General features: G+C 34.0%; 2 protein-coding genes across 3 annotated transcripts in view; both read right to left on the bottom strand.

Annotated features, from left to right (window-relative positions):
• Window positions 1-2,163: 2,163 nt before the first annotated feature.
• Window positions 2,164-26,804, bottom strand: part of LOC131941125 (tumor necrosis factor ligand superfamily member 10) — a 155,180-nt gene continuing 130,539 nt past the window's right edge. For both annotated transcript variants that reach the window (XM_059300135.1, XM_059300136.1), the window contains exons 4-7: window positions 6,276-6,371; window positions 5,598-5,721; window positions 4,306-4,401; window positions 2,164-3,085 (exon numbers count right to left, since the gene is read on the bottom strand). In XM_059300135.1, coding sequence (XP_059156118.1) covers window positions 2,869-3,085; window positions 4,306-4,401; window positions 5,598-5,721; window positions 6,276-6,371 — 533 coding nt within the window. In that variant the 3' untranslated portion in view covers window positions 2,164-2,868. The remainder of the gene's footprint in view (window positions 3,086-4,305; window positions 4,402-5,597; window positions 5,722-6,275; window positions 6,372-26,804) is intronic.
• Window positions 8,957-9,326, bottom strand: LOC131941126 (uncharacterized). Its single transcript, XM_059300138.1, has one exon. It carries the CDS (start codon window positions 9,300-9,302, stop codon window positions 8,982-8,984), a length of 321 nt encoding a protein of 106 aa, XP_059156121.1. The 5' UTR covers window positions 9,303-9,326; the 3' UTR covers window positions 8,957-8,981.

Below are 26,804 nucleotides of genomic sequence, written 5' to 3'. Positions count from 1 at the left end.
GGATCAAAAGAAGCACAGAAAAATGTGAATAGATTTCAGATCAAAAGTTTCGTCTCAAACACTCACAGTTGACTTAAAATCACAAATGACTTGGAATCAAACATAAAAAAAGTAATGCACCAATTATTGAAGAAACACAAATACTTTTTCTCATATTAAATTTGCATTTAGAAACTTGTATACAACATAACTTCTCACCAGATTTTTTACAATACAATTGCATCACAAGTTTTCACGTTTTCACATTCAATATTATGTACAATTTTCAAATCCATGGTTTTAAAAAATAATAAAATATTTTTAACCATGGCTATAAAAGTATAATGTTTATTATGACTTCATTATATGTACTCTTGATTATTATACAATTTTGCAAAAATTAAAAATTAAAATAACATATTCTCTGGCATTGTGTAGTTTTATATACAACATCCACAGCCTTCGAGAAAAATGATGAGCCAACAGTGTTCTTCAGACAGAACACGTTAAAAATGCATTTGTAAAGAGAAAAATCAAATTTCTACACGATGTGTTGTGTAAATATCGTGTCGCCATTTTAAAATTAGAATTCAAGCTGAACGTGTATACCTGATTAGTGTTTTAAAGTTTTCTTGACTCTAGGAAATCAAATATAGGCCTACACAACCAGAAATGTTGTTTTAAAAAAATGACCAATTACATTTGTTTTAAAAAAACGTATGAATAAAAATATTTCAAATTACTTAAATTAAAATAAATAAGATGAAATATAAGTAACGTGTCATTAAAGACATTTATAATTTTAAAATTTCAGAAAGATATTTTGCTTTTAACATGTCAAAATTGTTGTTAAAGTTTTATAAATACGCGAATATAAAGTTACTAAACTGCTGCATTCAAAAGATTTGAAACTAAATATGAAAATTATGATCGGCATAGCCAGGATTATTAAATTAAAGGTTTAGAATATGGACACAGATATTTACAGAATCATGGCAAAATATGTATCAACACAAACTGGAATTGTAAAAAGATGCTTGCCACTGCACACAGAATGAAACAAACAGATAAGCTTCACAGCTCCTCTGTTGACAAATAGTCAGAGCAATATACCAAGTAGTAAGCATTTGGATAGATAAACATATTTTACATGAATTGTATACTCATACAGAGTTAGAATATGGCAATATATAAAATGAGAAAAAAAATCAAACTGCTTACTAGAATGTGAATTAGGTTGAACTCAGTTTAAAGAAACGTGAAATGAATACATAATATCGTGTTTTTCTTAAACACGTACTTTTATATAAAGTGTGCGTGTTGTGTAATCAAACTGTTTAAGAAAGTCACCTTAAGTTGTTCTTAAAATTTACTATAGACTTTTAAAACCTTTATAAAACCGTGAATGTTGCTAAGGCAGTTGTTTTCAAAAAGATTAATTAAAAAATAACTTTCTTTAAGTTTCTATAATAAATGATTAAATACTACAAATTAAAAATAATACATGTGCTACCCCGTACCTACATATCTAAAACAAAAAGGAAACAGAGGTTTAATGAGTAGGTGAATGCATATATAAAATAATTTTAAAACGTGTTTGTTTACCTGTTTACCTGTTTAGAAGCAACAATTTTCGGTTAATTATCATGCTATTTTAATTAATTTCTGTTAAAAATATTTTAATTATTTTTTCATAGATAAATTTGGTAACCATTTTTAAAAAAGAGAAAGCTAAATGAATTATTTTAATAAATCAATCAAAGAGAAAATTCTAATATAGGAATTAAAAGTTTAAAAAAAACACATTAAAATAAAAATGTATTTAATGTTTGTCAGTCAGGTTTTTATTTGTTTCAATCTTTTGAATTAAAAATGTAATTTACCTAATGCGGGATGCAAAAAAAAAAAAAACAATCCGGTTAAATGTTATTTTTTGTAAATTACTTAGATTATTCGCAAACGCTTATTAAAATAATGTGCATATTATATTCCTTTAAATTTTCAATCTATAGAACAAAATACGTAAATAGGCCTATACATATTTTGATAATTGCAATTAAATACAATCATTTTTTTTCCTTCATTATATAAAGACAATCTACTTTATATATATATATATATATATATATATATATATATATATATATATATATATATATATATATATATATATATATTGTTTGCTTATAAATGTTTAATGTTATGATTTTAATTTAATGTAAATAACTGTTGCAAAAACCTGTATTTATTTGCATACATACATTTAATTTCATTGTTTTTTTAATTTTAATCAAAAACTATTTCATATTTAGCGAAATTCTGCTGTCAAATTACATTTCGTATTATTCAATTCACATTTAAAGATAAAATGCATCACTTTATTCATGCATACATTCATTCCAACTTTTGCGCAACAAACGTATGCTTTCTATTGCGGTCAAATAGGTGTTTCAAAAACCATATGAGTCTCATAATCTTAATGTATATGCATATATAGAATTTAAACTGTCTTTCAACCATTCGATTCAAAAGCCGCAAAAAAGCCCACTCAATTATTTTCACATTCTCTTGAAAGCGTTTTCCACTTTTCAATAATTTAGACAAAACACAAAATCTGTTACATAATTTATATCGGCGCAACTTGCCCTGTAGTATTGGCGCATGCAGGGAGATTATATATGTATATATATATATATATATATATATATATATATATATATATATATATATATATATATATAATGGAATCAGTTTGGTAATAGTCAAACATTTTAAATTAAAATAACAGTTTCATATACATCCATCCCTTAAACGTATCAAACTTTTCATTTACGCAGAACTTTTTATCGATATCTCAACATGTTAACCAACCAAACCGGGTCCACCCACTCAGATCTTGAACAAACCAAAGAAGCTCATCTTGGAGTCTATGGAGACAAGCGAGAGGTTTGAGACCTTGACGAAGATCTCGTCAGAGTTCCTGAGCTGCAGGACGGCGCCCAAGTTGCTGGTGTACTCCCCGAAGGTCTTGCTCTGACCCCAGCACTTGGTGATGGAGTTCTGGATCAGTTTCTCTTCACCGCCCTGGTCGTACAGGATGTTGTAGCTGTCGAGGAGGGGAAGCGGGGGTGGGACAATTTATTAGTTAAATACACACCAAGGTTGAAAATATTTATGTTGATATGACAGTCGAGGTCAAGGAGAGACGTTGGTACTTGTGTGACTAAGTGCAGAATGTTACGTTAAGAAAGTCGATCATATTTGAAGAAGTGCGTGAAGATTTATCGTCTTGGGGCTCGTTAATTTCGCTAGAAGTTGACATTTTCAAGATGATTTCAATTTTTTTTTAAAATTCTAATAATTTTTAATTTAAAACTTATATTTTCTTGCTTGAACTAATTATATTTTATTAACTGAAGTTTAAAGTGTTCTAAGTAGTAAAGTCCCCCTTCGATCCTGGCGGTCAATTATATTGTGATTAGCTCTAAAATAGTCGTGCCTTCTCATCCAACCAAAAGCAGGTAACTTTTTGGAATATGTTTAGTCAGTAATGTCATTTAAACCTAAGCCAGAGAACCTAACTTTAGACATTTGGGTACGTAACGTTGTGATTAACCGTTCCACCAATTCGTCCAATATCCGCTAGTTGCAGATGGAGCTTTATCTTGCTAATGCGCTCTGAATTTTTCTTTTTTTTCAAAAGGTATTCAGATTTCGCGATTTCGCATACATTGACTAAAGTGATTGTTTAGAGAGACAACAGTGTACCCTCCAGCTAAGTTGCGCCGATGTTCAGTTATTTTGAAGACTATCTAATTAAGTCCACAAGTATGCTTCAGCACAGACTCTTGCAATGAGTTAAAGTACGTAATACTAAACGTTGTTTATTGATTAAAATAACAAAAAGTCAACATTCTATTATTGCTATTTTTATACATTTTAGCGACAAAACATGAATAATTTGTATTTTTTCTGATATAACAGTGTGATGTGTATCTTCTTTGAACATTGCAATAAACACGATTAGTATTATTTTTCTTCATATAATTTAAGATTATTTTGTTAAGGTAATTCAATTAATAAAAAAAAATAAACGTAATATTTTCCACCAAAAAAATGGATTATTATTTTGTTTGTATTGTTCAGCCAATAAGCGTTAGGTAGTATTTCCTAATGTGACGAACGATTAACGTTTTGTGTATGTTTGTGTATATTTGTCTGTGTGTATGTATGTGTGTGTGTTTGTGTGTGTTTGTGTGTTTATATGTGTGTGTATGTGTGTGTGTGAGAGTGTGTGTGTGAGAGAGAGATATTCAAAAGACTCACCGGTAAATGTAGTGGGACAGGCTCGGGTACTCGGAGCCACCTCTACCAGAGCCGTCGCTCTCATGGGCGCTATACAGCTCCATGAAGGAGATTTGGCTGGAGTAAAATACGAGTGATTATGAGACAAGTTTGGCTTGTGTAAAATAGAAATAATACAATTCAGTGAAGTTACTAAATCAGTTTATACAGTAGCGCTAAATTTTGGAAATTAATGTCTTAAATAAATTGTACGTAAAGAACTAATACAGGGGTCGGCAACCTGCGGCTCGCGAGCCGCATGCGGCTCTTTTGATATCAAGATGCGGCTCTCCAGCTCCTTGAACAAATACTAATGATCTTACTAAAAAAATAAATATTTGAAACAAAAAAATGTTAGTGGCTCTTTAAAACCAGGGAAATTTTGAAAATTGTAACTTTTGGCTCTTCCGCTTCAAAAGGTTGCCGACCCCTGAACTAATACACAGAGATAGAACGGATCTGGATAATCTAGCACACGTTTACTTTTTACTGTTGTAATGTTATATAAATCAAAGGAACGAGCAGTAACAATCGCTGCTCACTTTATCATCCCCCTCCGTCACACACTATTGTGTGTCAAGTGGGTAGCAGTCTTAAGGAACGGCTCCAATGTTCATTTTAAAGGATGATGTTAGGCTTGGTTAAACTCAGACATGCTAGACTGATAAGCCGAATATCTGGAGTTCAAATCCGGGGTCAAGTCAGTAGTCCACCCAGCTCTGATGGGTACTTAGTTCAAGTTAGGGAAAGTAATGGCGGTTTGTTATAGTTCTCAGTACACTGTACCTTTAGAAGGACCGCCAGGTTCGAAAAGTGAATTTAACTTTACTTTTAAACAGTACTGCACATTACTGTCCCGATATATCATACACCCGGTGATCTGTGCAACCATTAACGATGCCCATATACAAAGCACTAACGCCATAATTCATCATCAGTTTCCCTTTTTGTTTCTTCCGTAACATGGGGTCTATGTCAATGTCCTCCACTCTCCTGCCATTTTTCAGTTGTTCTCAACGCCAATACTACCAACATTGAAATAGGTAGATCTAGTCAGAGGCGTAGCGAGGGGGGGGGAGGGACCTATGTCCCCGGGCGCCGACCTTAGGGGGTGCGCCAAAATGGGTTGTAAAAACAAATTGAAAGTTTGAGAGGGGTGGGGGGTGCAAATGAAAAGTTCGAGGGGGGGGGTACAAATCGAAAGTTTGTCCCCGGGAGCCGGGAAGGGTCGCTACGCCTCTGGATCCAGTCTTTAACAACCCACTACAACGTACCTGTACACGTAGTAATAGCCATCCTCTGGGATGACCAAACGGCCATGTCTGTAGTTAACGTTTGTCGTGAAGGACAGATCCTGGTTGTGCTCCCACTTTTGGATGGTGTACTGTCTGCCATAGACTGGGGACAAACAAACACGACAGGATAAAGTTAAGTACGGCTTAAGTCATTTTAATGCCTCTTTTCACTACACTAAAGGTATATATGAATATTGTATATATCATAAGTATTGCATAGATTATATATTATACATAACTTATATACCATTTATATATATATATATATATATATATATATATATATATATATATAATGCATACATCATATATATATATATATATATATATATATAAATACTGTATGCACAATTGATATATAAGTACCGTATACATCATATGCATAACAATGTTTCATAGTTATGTACATGCTGTATACATCAAAAAGATATAATTACTGCATTCATCGTAAATTTATACGTAATGTATATATTTATAAGTACTATATATATACTTAAATCTTAAGAAATTAAGATATTTGCCGAAATAATATAAACACATTGATGTCAACAATGAAATCATTTGTGTTGCTTCATGCAAACTCAAATGACGTATAGGGCCTACTTCTGGACGGTCCTATTTAATTAGGATAGTGAATGTAATCTTTGATGGGCTTACTTTGAGAAACTTGACTCAAATCCTGGCTGGTCATCATAAGATGGGCTGCAACTTTTGGTTCGGAGCTGTTTGACCTCGGCCATATATTTACGAGACCTGAGAGAAGAAACAAATTAAATTTAATTAGACTGGCATCGTTTTACATTATGTTCCACCATATATATTTTTTTAAAACACTATATACAACTAAATCTTTTCTATTGGTACCGCACTAGGTGTTCTTTTTCTTTCTCCCCTCACCCAAACAACCCCCCCCCCAAACACACAAAGTGCAAATGACATGAAGAAATCCTCAGGAGAGGCAACATTCGGTTTAAAAAATGTACATTATAACGTCTATTTATTTTTACCAAATCTAAAAAAAAACAGGTATTGTGCATTCATTTGTTTGTCAAAGATATTTACATTAATTTTAAACACGTCAAATACAATTTATAGCCTATATTATGTACTAACTGATAAAATACAGTAGGGTACACATTCAAACAACATTTAGCGTGATCGCTAATTAATATCTGAACATCCTAAAAAAACTCTTTATTTGTTAATTTACTATCACGTGCCATGATCAAAATATTCATTAGAAAAAAAAAACCGTTAAGTCAAAAAATCTGGCTACCACTTGACAAATAGCATACACCATTTCTAAAACCATCCGTTCATCTCAAGAACTGCGCGCAACCAACTTCAGACAAGAGCTTTTAATTGAAATCCTCTAAGTAGAGCTTAACTCTAGCTAAGCTGTTTGCTAAGCGAGGTCTATACGAGGCTCACTCTAGTCCAAATATCCAAGACTGGTTTACATAGGGTTAAATCGTTCTCGGATTTGGGATGGGGAACTAGTTCTACATTATAGATTGCTTGAGAATTGAAGACAAGTTTGTAAAGAATTTGTCATTTCAAAGACGGATGTCCAGACTTACAAAAATTTAAGAAAATGTCTGAAGAATACGAAACAAAACAGAAGTAAGGGGTTGGGTTATTTGAATAAGAAAAGGATAATCAGTGCAGTGTTTATTTCTAATTTAAGTCAGCAAATAAAGAGTTTTTAAGGATTTGTCAGACTGCTGCTACTTTGATTTAAAAGGTGTATTTGTTCAAGGAAAGGCTTAGTCATGCACTGGTTCAAGCGGTTTAAGACCGGCAATTGCGTGAAAGCAAATTACAATCTCATTGCGTAAAGAATAGCTTGTTTGAATAGTTTAACTACTTTTGTAGTTTGTATTTCATAAATTTAGTTTATAAAACACCCATTCAAAAATCTGGCCACATCTTAAAGTCTAAGTTTTCTATGGCTCAATCAAATAGAAAAAGCTACCAAAATAGGGCAGTGTGCACATATTTTACATATTGTAATTTAAAACACGAATACATGGGCATTTTGTTCTCACTACCCGACTGAATAACAATATAGATAACATATTTATGATATAACAAATCCAGAGACTGTCTTCACTCGTAATAACAAAAACATCCCCGAGAAAAGCTCTTAGTACTTGATAATGAGATTGCTTTAAGGAATCGTCTTGTGGTAATATGTTTTTATTAATGATTATATGTTCGAAACTAGAGTAAAATTAGAACTGAAAAATGTGATATGAAATGTAACTTATTTATACAAGTGTATGAGGGACGGTGTGGTTAAACGATAGAGCGTTTTGCTGCTAGTCCAAGGGTCTCGAGTCCGGATTACGGTTCAGACTTCTGAGTGTAGGACTTCCCTGAGTTCACCCAGCTGTGATAGGTACCTGACTTACGTTGGAAAAATGATAGTTGGCTGGGCGTATTGCTGACCATACCACCCCTTTGTATGCCGAGGTCAAGAAACAAATGAATAGTACTTCATCTGCCCAATGGATCGCTAGGTCAAAACAGGATTATTTCTTTTTTTTTTTTTGTTTTTATAAAGTGAATTCATAAAAAGATGGAATATACAATGTAACTTTGCCATTTGATTAATGAAATACTTCTGACAAAAGCTGGAATATTTACACGACAATATGCTCGAGAAAATCCCTGATTGGTCGAGATAAGACCACGTGACACCCTAAGATCCCCGATTGGTCGAGGTCCATCCACAACAACAGGCAGAGGTCGAGGACGACGACACAAGATTGAAAGCTCAGCACGCGAAATCGACCCTTAAAGATTGATTTCTATTTGTATGCAAATGAGAAACTGCCGTGTACGTCATCCGTTTGCTGCCGGAGTGCGCCGCGTCCGTCTTATCTTGTCAGCCTGACCCCCCCGCGGACACGATGCCGGCAGCAGAAATGTAATTTACAGGCTACACCTCTTACCAGGGCATCAAACAGCAAGTAACAATCAGACGGACAGGATTTCACAGGCAACAGACAGACACGGGAGTAGGACAGGCAGACAATCATTCGACAGACATTTGAGAACGAGGAAGGGGTATTCACCGCGTACAGACATTGGAGTAACTCTGGAAAAACTGGTTGGGGGGGGGGGGGGGCTTTTCTCACGCAAAGCGATGACTGTCTTTGTCGGGGTGGTTTTGAGAGCCAAGTACGACAACTCGTGTTTCGAGTGATGAATTAGCATGAGTTCATCAAGTAAAAATTAAATTTTGTTGTAATGAAATAATTGGGAAACTGAAACTTTTTGTAAAAAAATAATTAAGCTGTTTTTTTTTTTTTTTTTTTTTTTTTTTTTAAGACTTCAATTGTCCAGATTTTATTTATCTTAAAACATAACCATCTGTCCCTTTCTTTTCTTGTCTCCTCTTAACTCAAAGTGTTTGCAGCGCTTGATTGGTAATTGTTTCCTATATTTACATTCAGTGCACTCCATACGAAGGACAATTTTTCTGGTAGTTTTAGCCTTCTTTCTAAAAACTGGCTTGGACTGACCACCATAACCGCTCTGCTTTCTGTCATAACGTCTTTTACCTTGGGCATACAAAGAAGCCTTTCCTGCTTTGTACTGAGTAACTTTATGTATTGTGTGCTTTTTGCATTTCTTGCCCTTGCAGAAGGTGCGTCTTTGTTTTGGAACGTTCACCATTTTGAAGTTTACACGGAAAAGGAAATGAATAATTAAGCTGTTGAATTCTAAATTGTTGTACAGAACTGTAGGTACAATCTAGTAAATTAAATTAAAAGGATATAATTTAAAAAAGACAATACTTATGAAAAATCTAATGTTTATGCACAGACATATTTCAGGAACATATAATAACAGTTTTAAAAAGTAGTTGTTCTTTCAATATATTAACTTACGTTTTGACAGCATATTTTAATTTTAATATTTAATTTATTATTATTTTGGTATTTATTATCGGATAAAGAAGACAATTTAAAACAAAAAATAATTATAGTTATTTCCCTTGCGTGATATATTTTAGTTTTTCGGCCTCGAAATTCTTTCAGTTCAACGAAAAAACATGTTCGATTTGATTATCGCAACATTATACTAATATTTTACTTTAGACATATATATATATATATATATATATATATATATATATATATATATATATATATATATATATATATATATCCATACATATATACCTTCATGTATTTATATATGTGGCTCTGTGTGTGTGAGAGGGAGAAGGTGAGTGTGTGTGTGTGTATTTTATATGCTTGTGTGTTTGCTTTCTTCATCATAATGCTGCATGTGAATGATTTAATTCTTAAACAGATAATAAGATGGATATTAGCAAACGAGGAAGTAATTAATTCAACATCATTAGTCATACAGCGCTTTAAGACCAATTCGACTTTTCTCAAAAAAAAAAAAAAAAAAAAAAAAAAATCCCGCGGTAAATATTTACACGGACGACTACGGTAAACATTCCGTCAGTTCGACCGTGCACAAAGTCTCCACCTTACAGGTGAGAGAGAACTACAGGTAACAGACTGGAAAAGGTGTTGTGATAAATAGTCCCGTGGGGGGGGGGGTGTTGTGATGCATTTGAACAATGCCATCGATTTGTGGCTGGGACGACGTGGGGAGGGGGGAGGGGGGGGGGGGGACAAATAAACAGACGACGCGTGAAAGAGGATCCTGGGGATTGGAACACGTATTACTCCCCCATCAAAGGAGGGATCGGAATACGGTGAGGTCACACCCGCGTGCCGCGGAGTGTTGTGATAGGTGTTGGAATTCGATGCCAGGTGTTTGGTTTGACTGCGTGTTCTGCGAGGGTTGTTTGCGTGCCACGCTTTGTGAAACATATGGTTTTATGATGTGTTTGTGAAGATATGCACAATGCAAAGCGTCTTTTACACAAATAGGCCTATATATATATATATATATATATGTATATATATACATATATTTATATATATATATATATATATATATATATATATATATATATATATATATATATATATATATATATATATATATATATATATATATATATATATATATACATATATATATATATATATATATATATATATATATATATATATATATATAAAAATATATATATATATATATATATATATATATATATATATATATATATATATATATATATATATATATATATATTTATAGGCCTATATATGTGTCTGTGTGTGTGTGTATAAATATATATGTCTGCATGTGTGTTAAATATTAGCTGTTATATATTATGTGAAACATATGGTTTTATGATGTGTTTGTGAAGATATGCACAATGCAAAGCGTCTTTTACACAAATAGGCCTATATATATATATATATGTATATATATATATATATATATATATATATATATATATATATATATATATATATATATATATATATATATATTTATATATATATATATATATATATATATATATAGGCCTATATATGTGTCTGTGTGTGTGTGTATAAATATATGTCTGCATGTGTGTTAAATATTAGCTGTTATATATTATTATACTGTAATACAATAATTTAATTTTTACACGTTGAATAGCTTTCGAACTAGAGTACGTGTGTGCATAAAGCAATTTTAAACCAGTCTTTCATAATATGATGCTTTTTTCCAATAAGATCATGGTAGTATTACGTATTGAACAAAACCTTTTTTATGATTCCTTTGAAAGTCTTCCAACAGGTAGATTGAAATAGTTTTTAGTAAAAGTAAAGGAAACTACTAACGTCACTGTTTTTCCAATTAAGCCATATGCTTAATTAATTACAATGTGTGCTTAGTTATACTTTAGTTTATTTCATAGGATGCTCACCAAATGCGCGTTTATCTGTCATTTTAGATGTGTAGTTTGTACTAGCTTCTGTGAAGTGTGCTTTCAAACACGTGGATTTATGGGAATTTACAGACATTTTACATCAAGCCAATTTTATTTCAAAGTCACTTTACCTTCATACACTAATTACCTCATGCAGAATTAAAATGACTAATTGGTTGAAATGTCCACATGCCTAATTGGAAACGTTGCATAACTATACGTAACAAGCCAAATAAATTACATGAACGATTATTTTTTTTAAAATATTGCAATATTTTACAGAATATTTTTCTTTTTGAATTTAAGATCAAAAAACAGATAAAAGAATGCATAATAAGGAACCGACTTGGTACCAAGGTAATGAGATGCATTGGTTTCTTTGAGCGTGTGTTAAAAGACATGGAAGCCGTGGCTAATTAACGGTTTCAATTAGAATCAATTAGTGGTTTCAAATGAATTTGGTGCAGACTTAAAGCAGCTTCCGAAAATAAACCGTAAATAAGACGTTTGGGGTAACGAGGAAATTTACAGGAAGGAGAATGGTGTGGTGAAACGTGGATGAGATTACGCTCGTTATACAACCTTGTGTGGTGCTTCAGTGTGGAAAGGTGGGGAGGGATTCTGTGGTGACAGGAGGGGTGGGGTATAGATGTAAAGGGGATGAGAGGGGTGGAGTCTAAGAGGTGTGTTGACTGTATGGGTGGGGTCTATGAGGTGTGGTAATTAGAGTCTAAGAAGTGTGATGACTAGAGAGGTGGTCTAAAAAGTGTGATGATTAGATGGGTGGAGTCTAATAAGTGTGATGACAAGATGTGTGGAGTCTAAAAAGTGTGATGACAAGATGGGTGGAGTCTCAGAAGTGTGATGACAAGATGGGTGGAGTCTAATAAGTGTGATGACAAGATGGGTGGAGTCTAAGAAGTGTGATGACTAGATGGGTGGAGTCTAAGAAGTGTGATGACTAGATGGGTGGAGTCTCAGAAGTGTGATGACAAAATGGGTGGAGTCTAAGAAGTGTGATGACTAGATGGGTGGAGTCTCAGAAGTGTGATGACAAAATGGGTGGAGTCTAAGAAGTGTGATGACAAGATGGGTGGAGTCTAAGAAGTGTGATGACAAGATGGGTGGAGTCTAAGAAATGTGATGAGAAGATGGGTGGAGTCTAAGAAGTGTGATGATTAGATGGGTGGAGTCTAAGTGGTGAGATGACTAGAGAGGTGGAGTCTCAAAGATGTGATGATTAGATAGGTGGAGTCTAAGAATTTTCATGACTAGACGAGTGGAGTCTAAGTAAGATGATATGATGGGTAGATTCTAAGAGGAGGTGTGATGATTAGAATAGAGGTTCGGAGATCAAATATGCTGAGGTTAGGGGCGTGGTGCCAGTTTAAAATCTCTCCTACTGCATGTTAATAAACGCCTTATTTCATTAACATTACGGTCTAGCTGTATACATGTATAAACCTTCAGGCTGCACTGATTAGCTTTGATTTAGTTATATTTACTTAGCCCTTGTCTCTTCCACAAAAACACAGCCATTATCCAACGGCAGACACCCATAGAATTACGGTTTTTAAAACCCTTCTAAAAATCTTTCTAAAACCCTTCTAAAACCTTTGAGCGCGACAGTTTTTATGACACGTTGTGACAACGGATTTCCCTACATAAAAATCCTAGATTCCACCTCTTGATATTATCAATTAAATCAAAATTGTCTTATGTCAATTATTTAAATAGTTTAAATTAATTATTTAATAAGTCTCCTCGAAATTCTGTCACACATTCTGGAATTAAATTGGCGCTGTTAAGCCTACGCTTTTAGATAATTACACTTGCGTTGTACTTTTATATTAAATTACATCTTTTAAACGTTTTTTGATTACAATCATTACAAGGACTTTTAGCCTTCTTGATGCTGTAAAGTACTTTCGTTTAATGCTTTTTAAAACTCCTTCCCGGTTCGTTAGGTTTGTTCCATAAAGTACTCGATTACTATTTTTCATTTGTGCTTTATATTTAAAGAAGAAATGTTTTAAAATGGTTGTTTGTAAATACTATTTGAACATTTTGAACTTTGTCAATAAACTAGTTACTATATGGAGGAAATGGGTGTTTGTTGATTGGTTGAAAGTATCATGCTCTGATTCCATTTGCCCGCCGGCGTTTTGCTTGAATGGATGTTTCCTTACATACGTCATGTGTCCGAGTAAAAGTTTTCAAGAGTGTTCAAATTTTCCGAACGGCATAATCGTTAGAAATAAAGAAAGTGGTTTCCGATGTTTTCTCTCTTTTTTTTTTATTTTTTTATTTTTTTAAAGGTGTTATAATCAAATTTAAAAATAAAAATAAAAAATCTGTTGAATATTTTTCTCAGATTAAATAAAATATAATGTTACTGCGGTTTATAAAACAAATTGTCCGTATAAACTTGCATGGAATGGCCTAGTCCAAAGAAAAGACTCGGGCTACTGATTGAGTTTATACAGAGTAATACTAATATTGTAACTTATTTGTAAAAAAAATATACAACTTTTGTTCGTAACACCCGGTAAATCCGTTGGACTAAATGAGTTTAGAGTTTAGACGCAAAAAAAACAGTAAGCCATTTTGTTAGCCAGATCAGTTTTCGTAGACAGTGACCAAAACGTCTTTTCTGAATAGTTATCGAATATTCGGTTTAAACATCAGATTGTGTGTGTGACGGATGAGAGAAGGGAGGGATGGGGGGGGGGGGGGGGGGGGAGGGGGAGTGGAAGGCGAAATATGGTGAGGGGATAAAGCATCTTTTAAAAAAACGCAACTAGTGGTCATTTTACTCATTGATCATTAAAAGAATGTACAAGGATTTATTTAAGGCGCGTGGGTTACAAGGTGAGCACTGCATGCGGAGATCAGGTTCGCACGTGAGTTGTTCTTACAGTGACGTGTGCACAATGAAAGCCAGGTGGGAGGAACACCTGATACCTGGATGTGTGAGCACTCTCAGGGGAGTAACTCCCGCTAATGCGCGTCTTATTGTAGGCAGGTAAGGGGGTGATTTCCCCTTGAAAATAAGGGGCTAGAGACAGACACAGCAAAACTGCTGGGAAAACAATGTTATAGACACAGGTAAATGAGTATCAGATTCGTTCAACGGACGCAACTCTAGGGTATAGAGCTAGTGTTGTGAATAAAGGTGATAAACGTAGATCGATAGAAGGGAAGCGACTACACTTAAGGTAGATAACTTTGGTATATTTATTTAAAAAAACTACAGCTTGGCCAATGCTAGAAGACGTATTCAGCTTTTACAAAAGGGAGATAATCCATGCAACTTAACCAAAGTGATATCATGTAAGCAGTTCCACCAAAGCGAGATTATGTATGCATTTTTACCAAAGGGATACCATACACAAATAATTAATAAACGGAGATTATAAGTAACTAAAGAGAGATTGTACATCCGCAATAGAGAAACCAAACACATACTCAAACACACATACTATAGTGAGACAACAAGGACACTAATTATTAAAACACATCTTAAAACTATACTTAACTTACAGCATCAAAGTGATCCTTCAACATGAATTTATAGCTAAATGGATATTTTTCTATGACACAGTGGAGAGGGGATATAATAGACAAAGTGAATATATAAAGCAAATTCTTATTTTAGAAAAATGAAAATGAAATGAACTCAAAAGCACTATTACATAAACGGTCACCTAGTACAGTAGATATAATACACATCAGCCTATCTAAATTAACGTGATTCCAAAAAATAATTCAATCCTGGCCTATCTTGATTAATTTTTTATGATACGCTAATTTTAGTAAATTAATTTCTTCACTCAAGAGCTTTTCGCGCTGGGAAACTCAGTGCGCCTAGTGGCGTTTGAAGGGAGCGGTTCGTTAAAATAAAACAGCTAGGCGTCGTAAAGCGGGTTTAAAATTTGAGGGGGAAAAAATAAGATTTTAAAACACAGGTTTTAGATGAAAGGATACGATGTTTAGATAAATTATGCGGCCAGGTGGTTCAATTTTTTACCCATCATTCAAAACTCGAGGTCACGTGGGATAAAATGGCGTGGGATTGTGCGGATTTTTACTTCAGCCATGTAATTGTAGTCATGTGATTTTAAAGTAACGGCGTGCATTAGAGGTAGAATACTTGATCATCAGCTTGAAAGATTCTAGTTCAGAGTCCATTCAGTGAAATAGAGTTCACCTGTTTCTGTGACCTCGCCATATGAAGAGATAGCGTGGTCAGCACTATGCCCAGCCGCCTTTACTTTTCCTAACGTGAGTTAGGTACCAATCAGAGTTGGGTGGACTCAGGGACGGTATACTGATTTAAACCCGGATTCGAACTCGAGACTTACGGATTAGCTAGATCACTCCGTCCCGTCAGTGAAATGTAAATTTGGGAAAACGTTCTTCAACCAAACGTGTCTCAAAAGCAAACAACATAATTATGGACAATCAAAATTTGGGTGACTTGCTTTCGAGAAAATATCATTCGGCAGTATCTTTGAAAATGACAATCAATCGTGTGAGCTCGCACATCTGAAAAGTATTTGATTAGCCCTGTCAAAAGTCAAGGCATGGTACTTATCATAGTCATTTAATAAAGTTGTCATAGAAAAGATGAACTCTACTTCATCTCATGAGTGAAATGTTGCTTTACCTACTGACCACTTCACTCGTAATTGAAATGCTTTGGACCGAAAAAAAAAAACGAAACAAGACATCAAAAGCTGGAACGAAAACCTCTATTAAAAAACGCACACGCCATAAACATACAAGCCCTCTTCAGATACCCACATCAAACAATAGGAACCAATTGAAAACATGTGGAAAGTTTTAGTCGTTTTCTCTACACTCAAGTTTTTAAACCAGAGTTGTGTAAATGGAATATAAATGATGCATTTTCTGTTGAATATTATTTTTAAAAATATTTTTTTTAGGCTATTTCCGCGAAAACTTAAAATTTCCGTGTCTGTGTTTATATATCGTAAAGGAGCAAAGGGGGGGGGGGGGGAGATGTTTCAGTTATGTCCCATGTTAACTCAAGTACTTGTCAAGAACCTTAACCTCAGACGCTGTAAACTAACCATTACTTCCCTTTCTGGACAACTAGTTACCGAATTTAGCCACAAACTTGATAAGTGCTTCTTATGGCAAAGATTATTTTTTTTAACCATAGTTTTTTTTTTTTTTTTTCAACTAGATTTGAAACACGGATTTAAATTCATGTAATTGTAAAAATACTGTTTTAAAAAGTAAAATATTAAAAAGAGCAGTACAAAAATAAAATATCTTCAAAATTTAATTATAATTTTTTGTGTGTTAAGAACTAATCTAAAATCTGTATGGAGTTTTCGCTGTTTGAATCTAAGGATAACTAAACGGGATTATATTTTCAGGATTTTAAGGAGTTTTTCAGTAACGTTTGATAGAATGAAAATCGTATTCATACCTCTATACAGACGTTGATCTAACTCTACCAATACGGGGGATAATTTAGTATGAAATTTACAAAGTGACTGCATGGTAGGTATACAATGAATGCGCAATCTTCAAGCTTAAAATCATCGTCGATAGTCAGTAAATAAAACGTAAAAATAAATAATAAAAAATTAAGTAAATAAAATAATACTCGAATGTTTTTGAAAAAAATCAATCTATTGTATATACGTTAGGCCACAGGTGGCGCCAACAGGAGCCAAATGTGGCTCACGGTGGCCCACAAATTGCCAATTTTTCCACCGTGTTCATGTCGAAAACACCGCGGGGCGACACCTTAAAATTTGGCTTCCCGCGAGCTTATCTGGCCACTATGACTCGCTGATACGGCCAATTTCGGCATGTTTCTAACCTAAATCAGCCCACCTCTCCGCCCCCCCCCCCCCCCCGGCTTCTAAGGTCAGCCCAAAGATCAATAACTCAGGAAATATTAGCGGGGAGCCCGAGCGGGAGATAACTCTAGTGGTCTGAGAGCAGGGGGCGACATCCGGTGTTGGGTCATCAGTTATCAGCTTGTTAAGTCCCCTTCCTTTGTCCGGCTGGCCTCGCATCAGTCACACGTTATAACTACCGAGCAATATTTGGCAGAGTTCCCATCTCCATCCCTCCCCACACCCTCTCCTCACACTCCCTCCCCTAGCCCTCCTCTAATGCACCCCAAACTCCCCTCCAATACCCTCCCTTTACCCTCCCCTCATCCTCATCTCCCCTCCCCTCATCCTCCTCTGCCTCTCCTCATTCTCCCTCTCCCCTCATCCTCCCCCTCCCTTGCCCTCATCCTCACCTCATCTTCCCCTGCCTCTCCTCCCCTCATCCTCCCCCTCTCAACCTCCCCTTACCATCCCCTCCCCTAAATCTCCTTTTACCCTCCCCCTCCCCTCCCCTCATCCTACCCTCCCCTCAACCTTCCCTTATCCTCCCCTCCCCTCAATCTCCCCTTACCCTCCCCTCATCCTCACCCTCCCCACATCCTCCCCCTCCCTCCCCTCACCTTCCCAGACTGTAGGAATTGTTTGTTCTACGCTTTTAAAATCTTCATTTGAGATACCTCATGATTAGAATCCTAACCCAGTATTACATTTGAGATATCGAATAATCAAATTCCAAACACTGTATCTCTTTTAAGATAATTCATAATTAACTGATACGACAAAATCAACTTTTATATTACTGGAGTAGTTTTATATCTTAGAGCCAAAGTGTCAGAATTTTGAGTTTGTTCTCTGATTCTATGATTTTCTAATATTATATTCTACATATTTACACTCTCACAAATGTACCGATGCAACTTTATATGAAATGTTTTAATACTTATAACTATATACATGTATATATATATATATATATATATATATATATATATATATATATATATATATATATATATATATATATATATGCATATTTGTATATATATATATATATATATATATATATATATATATATATATATATATATATATATATATATATATATATATATATATATATAAATAGATAGCCTATATATGTATATATACGTATATATATATATATATATATATAGGCTATCTATTTATATATATATATATATATATATATATATATATATATATATATATATATATATATATATATATATACGTATGCTCTATAAAGTCGATGCAGAAGCTGGCTGATCCCTACTGCAAACACGCGAGTCAGAATAACTTATGACCCAATCAAGACTCAAATATTTTTTCAGCAACAACAGTCGGCCATGTTTGCGCGTGTGCGTTGCGGGGTGAGTGATTGGTTTGTTGACGATAATCTGCTGCACGTGCTTGTCTGAGCCTGTTTATTTTCATAACGTCTTCCAAATTTGTTCAGATTATCTTCAAATTAATGTTTACATTCGGGGATGGGTCTCAGCGGCTCTCGCCTCTATGTCTGCATGGTTTCTTGCAGTTTATGTTTGAAGGGGCATCTTAGCCTTAGCGGAATAACAAAACACACAGGGGGCACTAGCGGGGGTGTGTTTTTACAGTGGAGGTCATTTAAATTAATAATCAGATAAGGTAATGTAAACTAGAGGATTTGCATTATTGAAAGATTGTTTGAAATTTTATAAAAGTACTTTTTGATTTCATTTGATTTAATATTTCTTTGCCAAGTAAAAATAAATAAATCGGTAAAGAGTAAGAAAGATAGTGTGTGTGTGTGTGTGTGTGTGTGTGTGTGTGTGTGAGTGTGTGTGTGTCTTAAATGAGAGGAGATGTTGCTCAGGGTGAATAGTCACTAGACTACGCTATTCTGAAAAATATTTTTATTTCATTATTTTATTCTTTAAAAACGTAACAGAGTTCGAATAATTAAATTGGTATATTTATATTTTAATTAATATTTTGAGTAATATAAAATGAAGATTGTTTTTCTTTTGATCATAAAGAAATTACTGTGTTAGGTAATTAGACTAAGAAACTAAATTGTTATTGCTATTACTTCCAAATAATTTTTTTTAAGACATAATAATATTCTAGGAATTTATATTATAACTTTATAGAAAATTTTTAAAAAATAAAAAATAAAAATGACAGTTTAACCTTTGTAAAACTAATTAATCATCTAATTAACAGACGCAATAATTGTATGAAGTAGCAATTAAAGTATAATATTCCAGCTAATTACAAATTATAGCCTGCAACATAATTACATACATTTGGTTTCGTCAGTGTTTGGCTACCAGTATTTAAAGCCGTAACGAGGCTATAAAAACAACTTTTTAAAAAATTTAATGATGCAAAGACGTTGAGTTTTCGTCCTATCGATTTGTGCCGAATATTCACGGTAAAAATGTGATTTTGTTTCTAATAGAGCGACAGGAACCTGTCATTTGGGTGCTCCTGTCAGGTTGACCTGTGGAGGAACATGTTCCAGTTCCCGGTGCAGTGGTGTGGTTAGATGACGCGGTGTAGTGTGGTCGAGTGGTAGGACTCGGGGCACTTAAACTAATGGTTTCCTGTTCGAGCAGGAGCTTAAAAGTTAAACCCAAAACCTAACTAAAATTTGGAAACTAAAACAGCTGCAAAGTGCAAGTAATCATATACATCCACATTATCCATAGTAAAAGGTATAGGGTGGGCCTATGTAGTAAAAGGTATAAAATATGTAGTAAAATGTATAAAGTATGTAGTAAAATATACAGAGTATATAGTAAAATGAATAGAGTATGTAGTAAAAGATATAAAGTATGTAGTAAAATGTATAAAGTATATAGTAAAATGAATAGAATATGCAGTAAAAGGTAAACAGTACATAGTAAAAGGTATAAAGTATGTACTAAAAGGTATAAAGTATGTAGTAAAAGGTATAATATATGTAGTAAGAAGTATAAAGTATGTAGTAAAAAGTATAATACATGTAGTAAAAAGTATAAAGTATGTAGTAAAAAGTATAAAGTATGTAGTAAAAGCTATAGTGTATGTAGTAAACAGTATAAAGTATTAATTTTTTTAGTAGGAGGTATAGAGTATGTATCGATGTCTAAAATACTACCATATCTCTAACACTATTACAAACCTTAAACATAGCGTAATCCTGATATAATCTAATTTAACCCTTATCGTTCCCGCGAAAATGAACAGAACATTATGACCTAAACCAAACACAAAACTACATAATAGTACTGCAAAAACAACAACAAAAAACCCAGTTTGCAATATACAAATAACTAAGATTACTAATTTTATAACTAAGAATTATAAATCCAACTAAAAATAGGCGTGGTGTGTTTGCGTAGCGAATGTTTACTCAACCAACAAGTTCGATCCCAAAAAAGATTTCAAACAAACTTTCAAAATATTTGATTATCTCCATTCATCTTCTCCTAACAAATCGTCGCTTACTTTACTTAGCCAAACAAACTGTTTAAAAATATCTTTTAGACAGTAAGTACTGACTTGCACTAGACATGTGCTATGAAAACCAATTAGGACGAGAGAAAAATAAAGGTGTCGGATTATTTGTGATACAATTAAAGATAACCGTCCCGCACTACAGTTAACTGTGGCATTCGTTAGATAACAACTAGATTACCTACGGCGTTCGAAGTAATGAATCCGACGGCGGATCCAATGATGGTGGGCAAATAAGTTAACAGCTATGTCTATAGGTAATTAATGTTGTTTAGGGGGCGGGTCGAGAGATTGAAAGGACACTTCTAGATGAGGTGTTTGGTTTGAACAAGTTGTTAAATGGAATAAAAAATAAATTGCACTTAAGACTGACAGATTTGTGTTATCTGAAAGTAATTGGAGAGCTTCCGCTTAAAGTTAAAGAGTATTGTCTAGATAGGGGAGAAGACATGATTGAAATGCGATAATATCCAGGAAAAATGGAAGAATGTTTGTTATTATTTGAGGAATTTCTACTAGAAATGGGAGAACACACGCTAGAAATGGAATAATATATATTTGAAATTGGATAATATCCAGGAAAAATGGAAGAATGAATGTTATTATTTTTAGAATTTTTACTAGAAATAGGAGATTTCACGCTAGAAATGGAAGAATTTCTTATTGAAATGGGAGAATATCCATTAGGGATGGGAGAATATTCGCTGGAAAGTGGAGAACATCCATCAGAAACACACCCTTAAATTGAAAACTCTCTACTAGAAACGAGAAAATATCGGATTTCTTGCAGGAATATATGCTAGAGATTCCTACACTAAAATTCCGATATTATGCTAGAGATGAGGGTACAGGAACATAGCCCTCTACTTTTATTTTTATTTTGGGTACAATAATTACTCGGTACCAAGTAGCTAATCGGCTTCCACGATTTCGCGTTCTGGACAGCGCATAATACAATACAGTACTGTAAAATACAAGTAAGCGCTTACAATTATAAGTCGTTAATGACTGATCTGTTTTATCTTTACATATAAGCATCTTCTAGCGAAATAACCAAAAACTAAAAGTCTATCGCGTGAGTAGAAATCATTACAATTCCAGAATAACAGCATCCACCATTTTCTTCTGGGTTTTACGGACTCCCCGCCACTTCCGGTACGCCATTACCACCCAGCATGCATCGCGCGACTCGTAGCCATATTCCCTCGCCGGAACGACGGGAGCCAAAGGCGAGAGGCCGTGACTTCAGCTCACACAAATCCCGAGCCCCGCGCTTGAAATAGGGGAGGGGGGGGTGAATTTCCCCCACGAGTTCAAGAATAGATTAAACTGCGGAGCTTTCATTACCGCGGGCTTGTCTGAACGATTTCAGCTTGGGAACCAACAAAGGTTGGAATTACTCAACTTCATCAATTTCCATTAAGAGCTTTTTTTTTATAACTTCCTACATCCAGGAGTTAAGTAGGGGGCGCTCATGTAGGGGGTAAAGATGCAGGGGAAGTAGTCTATGAAAGGATGCAGGGGAGGTAGTCTATGAAAGGATGCAATATATTTTCAGCGTCCACTTTCTTTCTCAAGCTTTTTGATTTAATGGCTCCAATTTATAAACCGTGAACTGGTTTCTTTCAAAATTTCTGATTTCTAAAACTACGAACATTAAAATAATACCATAAATAGAGATAAAAATGTCTTTGGGATTGTTTTTTAAAAAGAAAAAAATTCAATGTAATTTCGAGTGTTGGTATTACAATCGGTGTCAGAGTTGTAACTATGGTGATAATTTACGATAATCAAGGCTATATTAAGTGTTAAGGCTAGTGTTACGTATTACAGTCATAGTTAATCCCACGCTTAGGATAAAGACATCGACACCGTAAAACAGCTTCGATACGCTAAACCGAACTTTTAATATATTCCAGTCCTTGATTTGAACATAAATAAAGTATTCTCGCTGTGAATATCGAACATTGATCGCGTGTTGGAATGAATGAGTCTACAGCAACGGCGGCATGAACAGGAAACTTACCCAAGGGAGTTGTATGTAAAAGAGTATCAAAGCAGGTTCCGCCTTTGATGTGACGGGCATGCATTATACTGAGCTGTAGAGGGCTAGGACTTTAGAAAGTGGATGTGGTGATGTGATTAGGTGGGGAGTTGATACGGAGAGACGTTGATTCATCTTTGATGGATGTGTGGCGTGAGTTGGCACGGATGTTGGGTGTGCAGGGTTGGATGTGATGTGTTGGATATCACATTTTGGGGTATGATTTTTTTAAGACATTAGGACATATTCAGCATGCTTTTATACGTAAACTGGAATCTTGGAACTTTAATTCATCGGCTCGAATTATCCCCGTTTCCAACTATCTTAAGAACGTAACGAAGTGTAAAGAAATCTAAAAATATATACATATATATTCCAATTCTTAAAGGAAAAAAAAATTGCACTCAAAGAAATCAGCTCTACAATTAAATATATCAAGACATGCTTTTAAAATGTCAAAGCGCTGAATTTTTGCATACTGAAACATTTTTACAATACACTTATGAGATTTTTTTTTAAACACGTGATCAATTTGAAATTAAAAGTATAATTTATATGAAAAAAAATATATTTAGAAGAAATTTTCGTTCAGTTTTAAAGAGGTCTGTCATTACATCCGTTTTAATTGGAGACAATGCCAGGCAAATGGGACGGGCTTGATCTTAATGTTTGGCGTCTTAGACAGGGGGAACTTGTGGCTTATCACTTTAGTGTTGTCTCATTAGCGGTGTGGTTTTGTTAATGGGACTAATCGTCTACTTCACTGAGATATGCTAGATTAGTGGCACATAGATATGCCATCAATTTTGGACAGAGTCAAAGATAGGCTAAATTTACGTGTCACTTTGGAAGTTATGCCTACACTTTGTGGCTGGATTCAAGATATGCCAAATCTCCAGGGGCCATACTGTGTAAGTGATACTTACACTTTTGGGTCTCGTAGGTAAGAAATGCTTACATTTTAAGGGCCGTGTTGCTTAATCTTTCGCTCTAAGGTTTGGCCACATTTCATAATTTTGATGGTGTCGATTATCTTTTAATTATCTTAAACAATGACAGAGATATTTTCATTATTTAGTCAAAGTAGTAACTATTATAGCATTGTCAGAAATAGCTAAGCCATTTAGTGGAAATATATGTATTTCTAAATGTGAAATTCAACATTATTTTATTCTCAAAGGTGACATTTAATCGTTCCAAAAGCGCTTGATACATTCTAAATCTTTCGTGCAATGCTAAATCTTCCTGGCGACTTTGGCGAAAGTTCGCTGTTGGCCACGACAAAGCGAAAAATAAAAGAAAATTCGTTCCACTAAAAGTTGTCAAAAAAAAGAAAACTGCAAACACAAATATGGGCTGGTCACGTGATTTGGAGCCATCACGCGAGATCCCTTTGATGTAGACTCGCTTCTGTGACGTACCGGGAACAATTCAACACAGACTGGCTCCCTGAGCCGGTTGAGCCGCTCCATCACGCATGCGCAGAACATCGTATGACAAGTTAAGCTAAATACGATGACGTCGTCTGTATTCATCGTGATAATTAACACAACAATTGGCAGAATTAAAACTATAGCCGCGTACAAAGTAGTGAATGAATTCCATTATGTGAAACACGAAATAGTTAAAACAATTATTATATTTAAATGGCATGTAATTTAACACAGAGATATTGTTTTTAGACGATAATCGCAAAAAAAAAAACATCTGAAAGGTACACAACTATCTAGAGACCAATGTTAATAAAATAATGTATTGCGTTAACTTGATCACATATTCTGTCGCGATAAATTGCTGAACGGTGCCGAGCAGAAAGCTATAGCGAACCCCAACATCTCACTATATTAAGTCAATAAATATATGTTATATATATATATATATATATATATATATATATATATATATATATATATACATTTATTTATTTATTTATTTCTATATGTATGTATATAATTTTATGAAAACTATATATTTTCTAGTATATATATATATATATATATATATATATATATATATATATATATATATATATATATATACATATATATATATATTATATTTATATTTATATATACTATTTATTTATACTAGTACACTGAGTTATCGTTTATACTGCACTGCTAAGCGCGTATGGTCTGATTTGTAACTAGCTAGTAAACATTGTTGTGTGTATGTAGGAAAAGATGTGAATGGTGCATATGATAGACAACACAAACATCAAAGTAAGTCTCAAGGTAAACGTGTTATTGCAATAAACAAACACTATAACTGTTGTCTTAGACCAGCGAGTCTATTCAGTGGAAGTTACCCACTAGAAATTGCGTTTTTCAAAAACTGTAGGTTTTGTCATGTAGGTAATACACACAACAATAAAATACATCGACTCACGGAGAATCACTCAACTCAATGCACGCACAAATGGGACGACATGATATGAAGACGTAACCGTTTTTTTGGGGGAACATAACGTCATTAGATTCCAAACATTTTCCTGCGAATGTACGATATACACTGGAATCTACCGACCCAGAGTTTGGGTAACATCACCTGAGATTCCGTCGTTTGGCATATGTGTATGGTTGATGGTGAGGAACAGTATATGCATACATTAGTATATATATATATATATATATATATATATATATATATATATATATATATATATATATATATATATATATATATATATATATATATATATATATATATATATATATATATATATATATATATATATATATATATATATATATATATATACATATATATATATATATATATATATATATATATATATATATATATATATATATATATATATATATATATATATATATATATATATGTATATATCTATATGTATATATCTATATGTATATATATGTATACATATATATATGTATGTATATATATATATATATATATATACACCTATGAAGTTTAATGTATACAATTGACGAAAAACAAACAATTAAGAAAGTGTTGTTTATCTTGTCGTGAGTTACGACGACCCCCAAGGTCAAGGTTACTACTGACACAATGTGCAGCACGCACTAATAAAACGAACCAATCCCAGGGTAGCCCTGACACCTCGATACCTACCCCAGTGAGGTTGCCAGGTCACCGTGTGCGTGTGTGTGTGTGCAACGTGGCAGCTTATCAGGGAATGTACTTCAGTGAGGTACAGGGGGGGAGAGATGCCGATGTCAGAAGCTTTGGTTAGATACAGACTAGAACAAGGTGTGATCAACATCTAAAGACGGCACAGGACTACATCTACATGTAGATGTGTAGAATAGATGTTCAGCTTGAGATACACTGGTTGTATAGAAACGATTTAGGGCGATTCTTTATAACGACTCTCCTTTTTCGGTCATTCAACAATACAAAAAGCGTAATCACTCTTCTTCTAAAATATAGTCACACATTCAACTTATCTCCCCTTTTGATTTAAAAAAAAAAGCCACCTATTTTCAATTAGGAACTCAACAATTTAACATAACGAAAAAGGTCCCAGTTGTTTATGACGCAACTGATTAAGTTTTGGATTCACAAATCATGAAAAAAAAACTTCAACAACGAATTGTTAAGTAGGATCTAAATTGTATACATTTTGCCATAAGCTCAGCTTGATCACAGGTGCTTTAACCATAATGCGTTTAACTATAAGGCGTTTAACCATAAGGCGTTTAACATAAGGCTTTTACCTATTATGCGTTTAACCGTAAGTGGCTTGACCACAGTGGAGCTTTAGTCATATTATGTGGTTTGTCTAAAATCGGAAAATTAATGAAGTCTAAAATTGGTGTAAAATTACCACCTAAAACAGTCACCAGGACGATACAAAACAAAGCCCTGGTGTTACTAAGTGCAGAAGATTACGTTCAGAAAGTCGATAAGAT

This window comes from Physella acuta, unplaced genomic scaffold (assembly GCF_028476545.2).
Source record: "Physella acuta isolate Inbredline_101_S28 unplaced genomic scaffold, ASM2847654v3 ptg000348l, whole genome shotgun sequence".
Taxonomy (NCBI): domain Eukaryota; kingdom Metazoa; phylum Mollusca; class Gastropoda; family Physidae; genus Physella; species Physella acuta.
The sequence above is the reverse complement of the archived record's forward strand: the minus strand, read 5'-3'. Positions and strand labels throughout refer to the sequence as shown.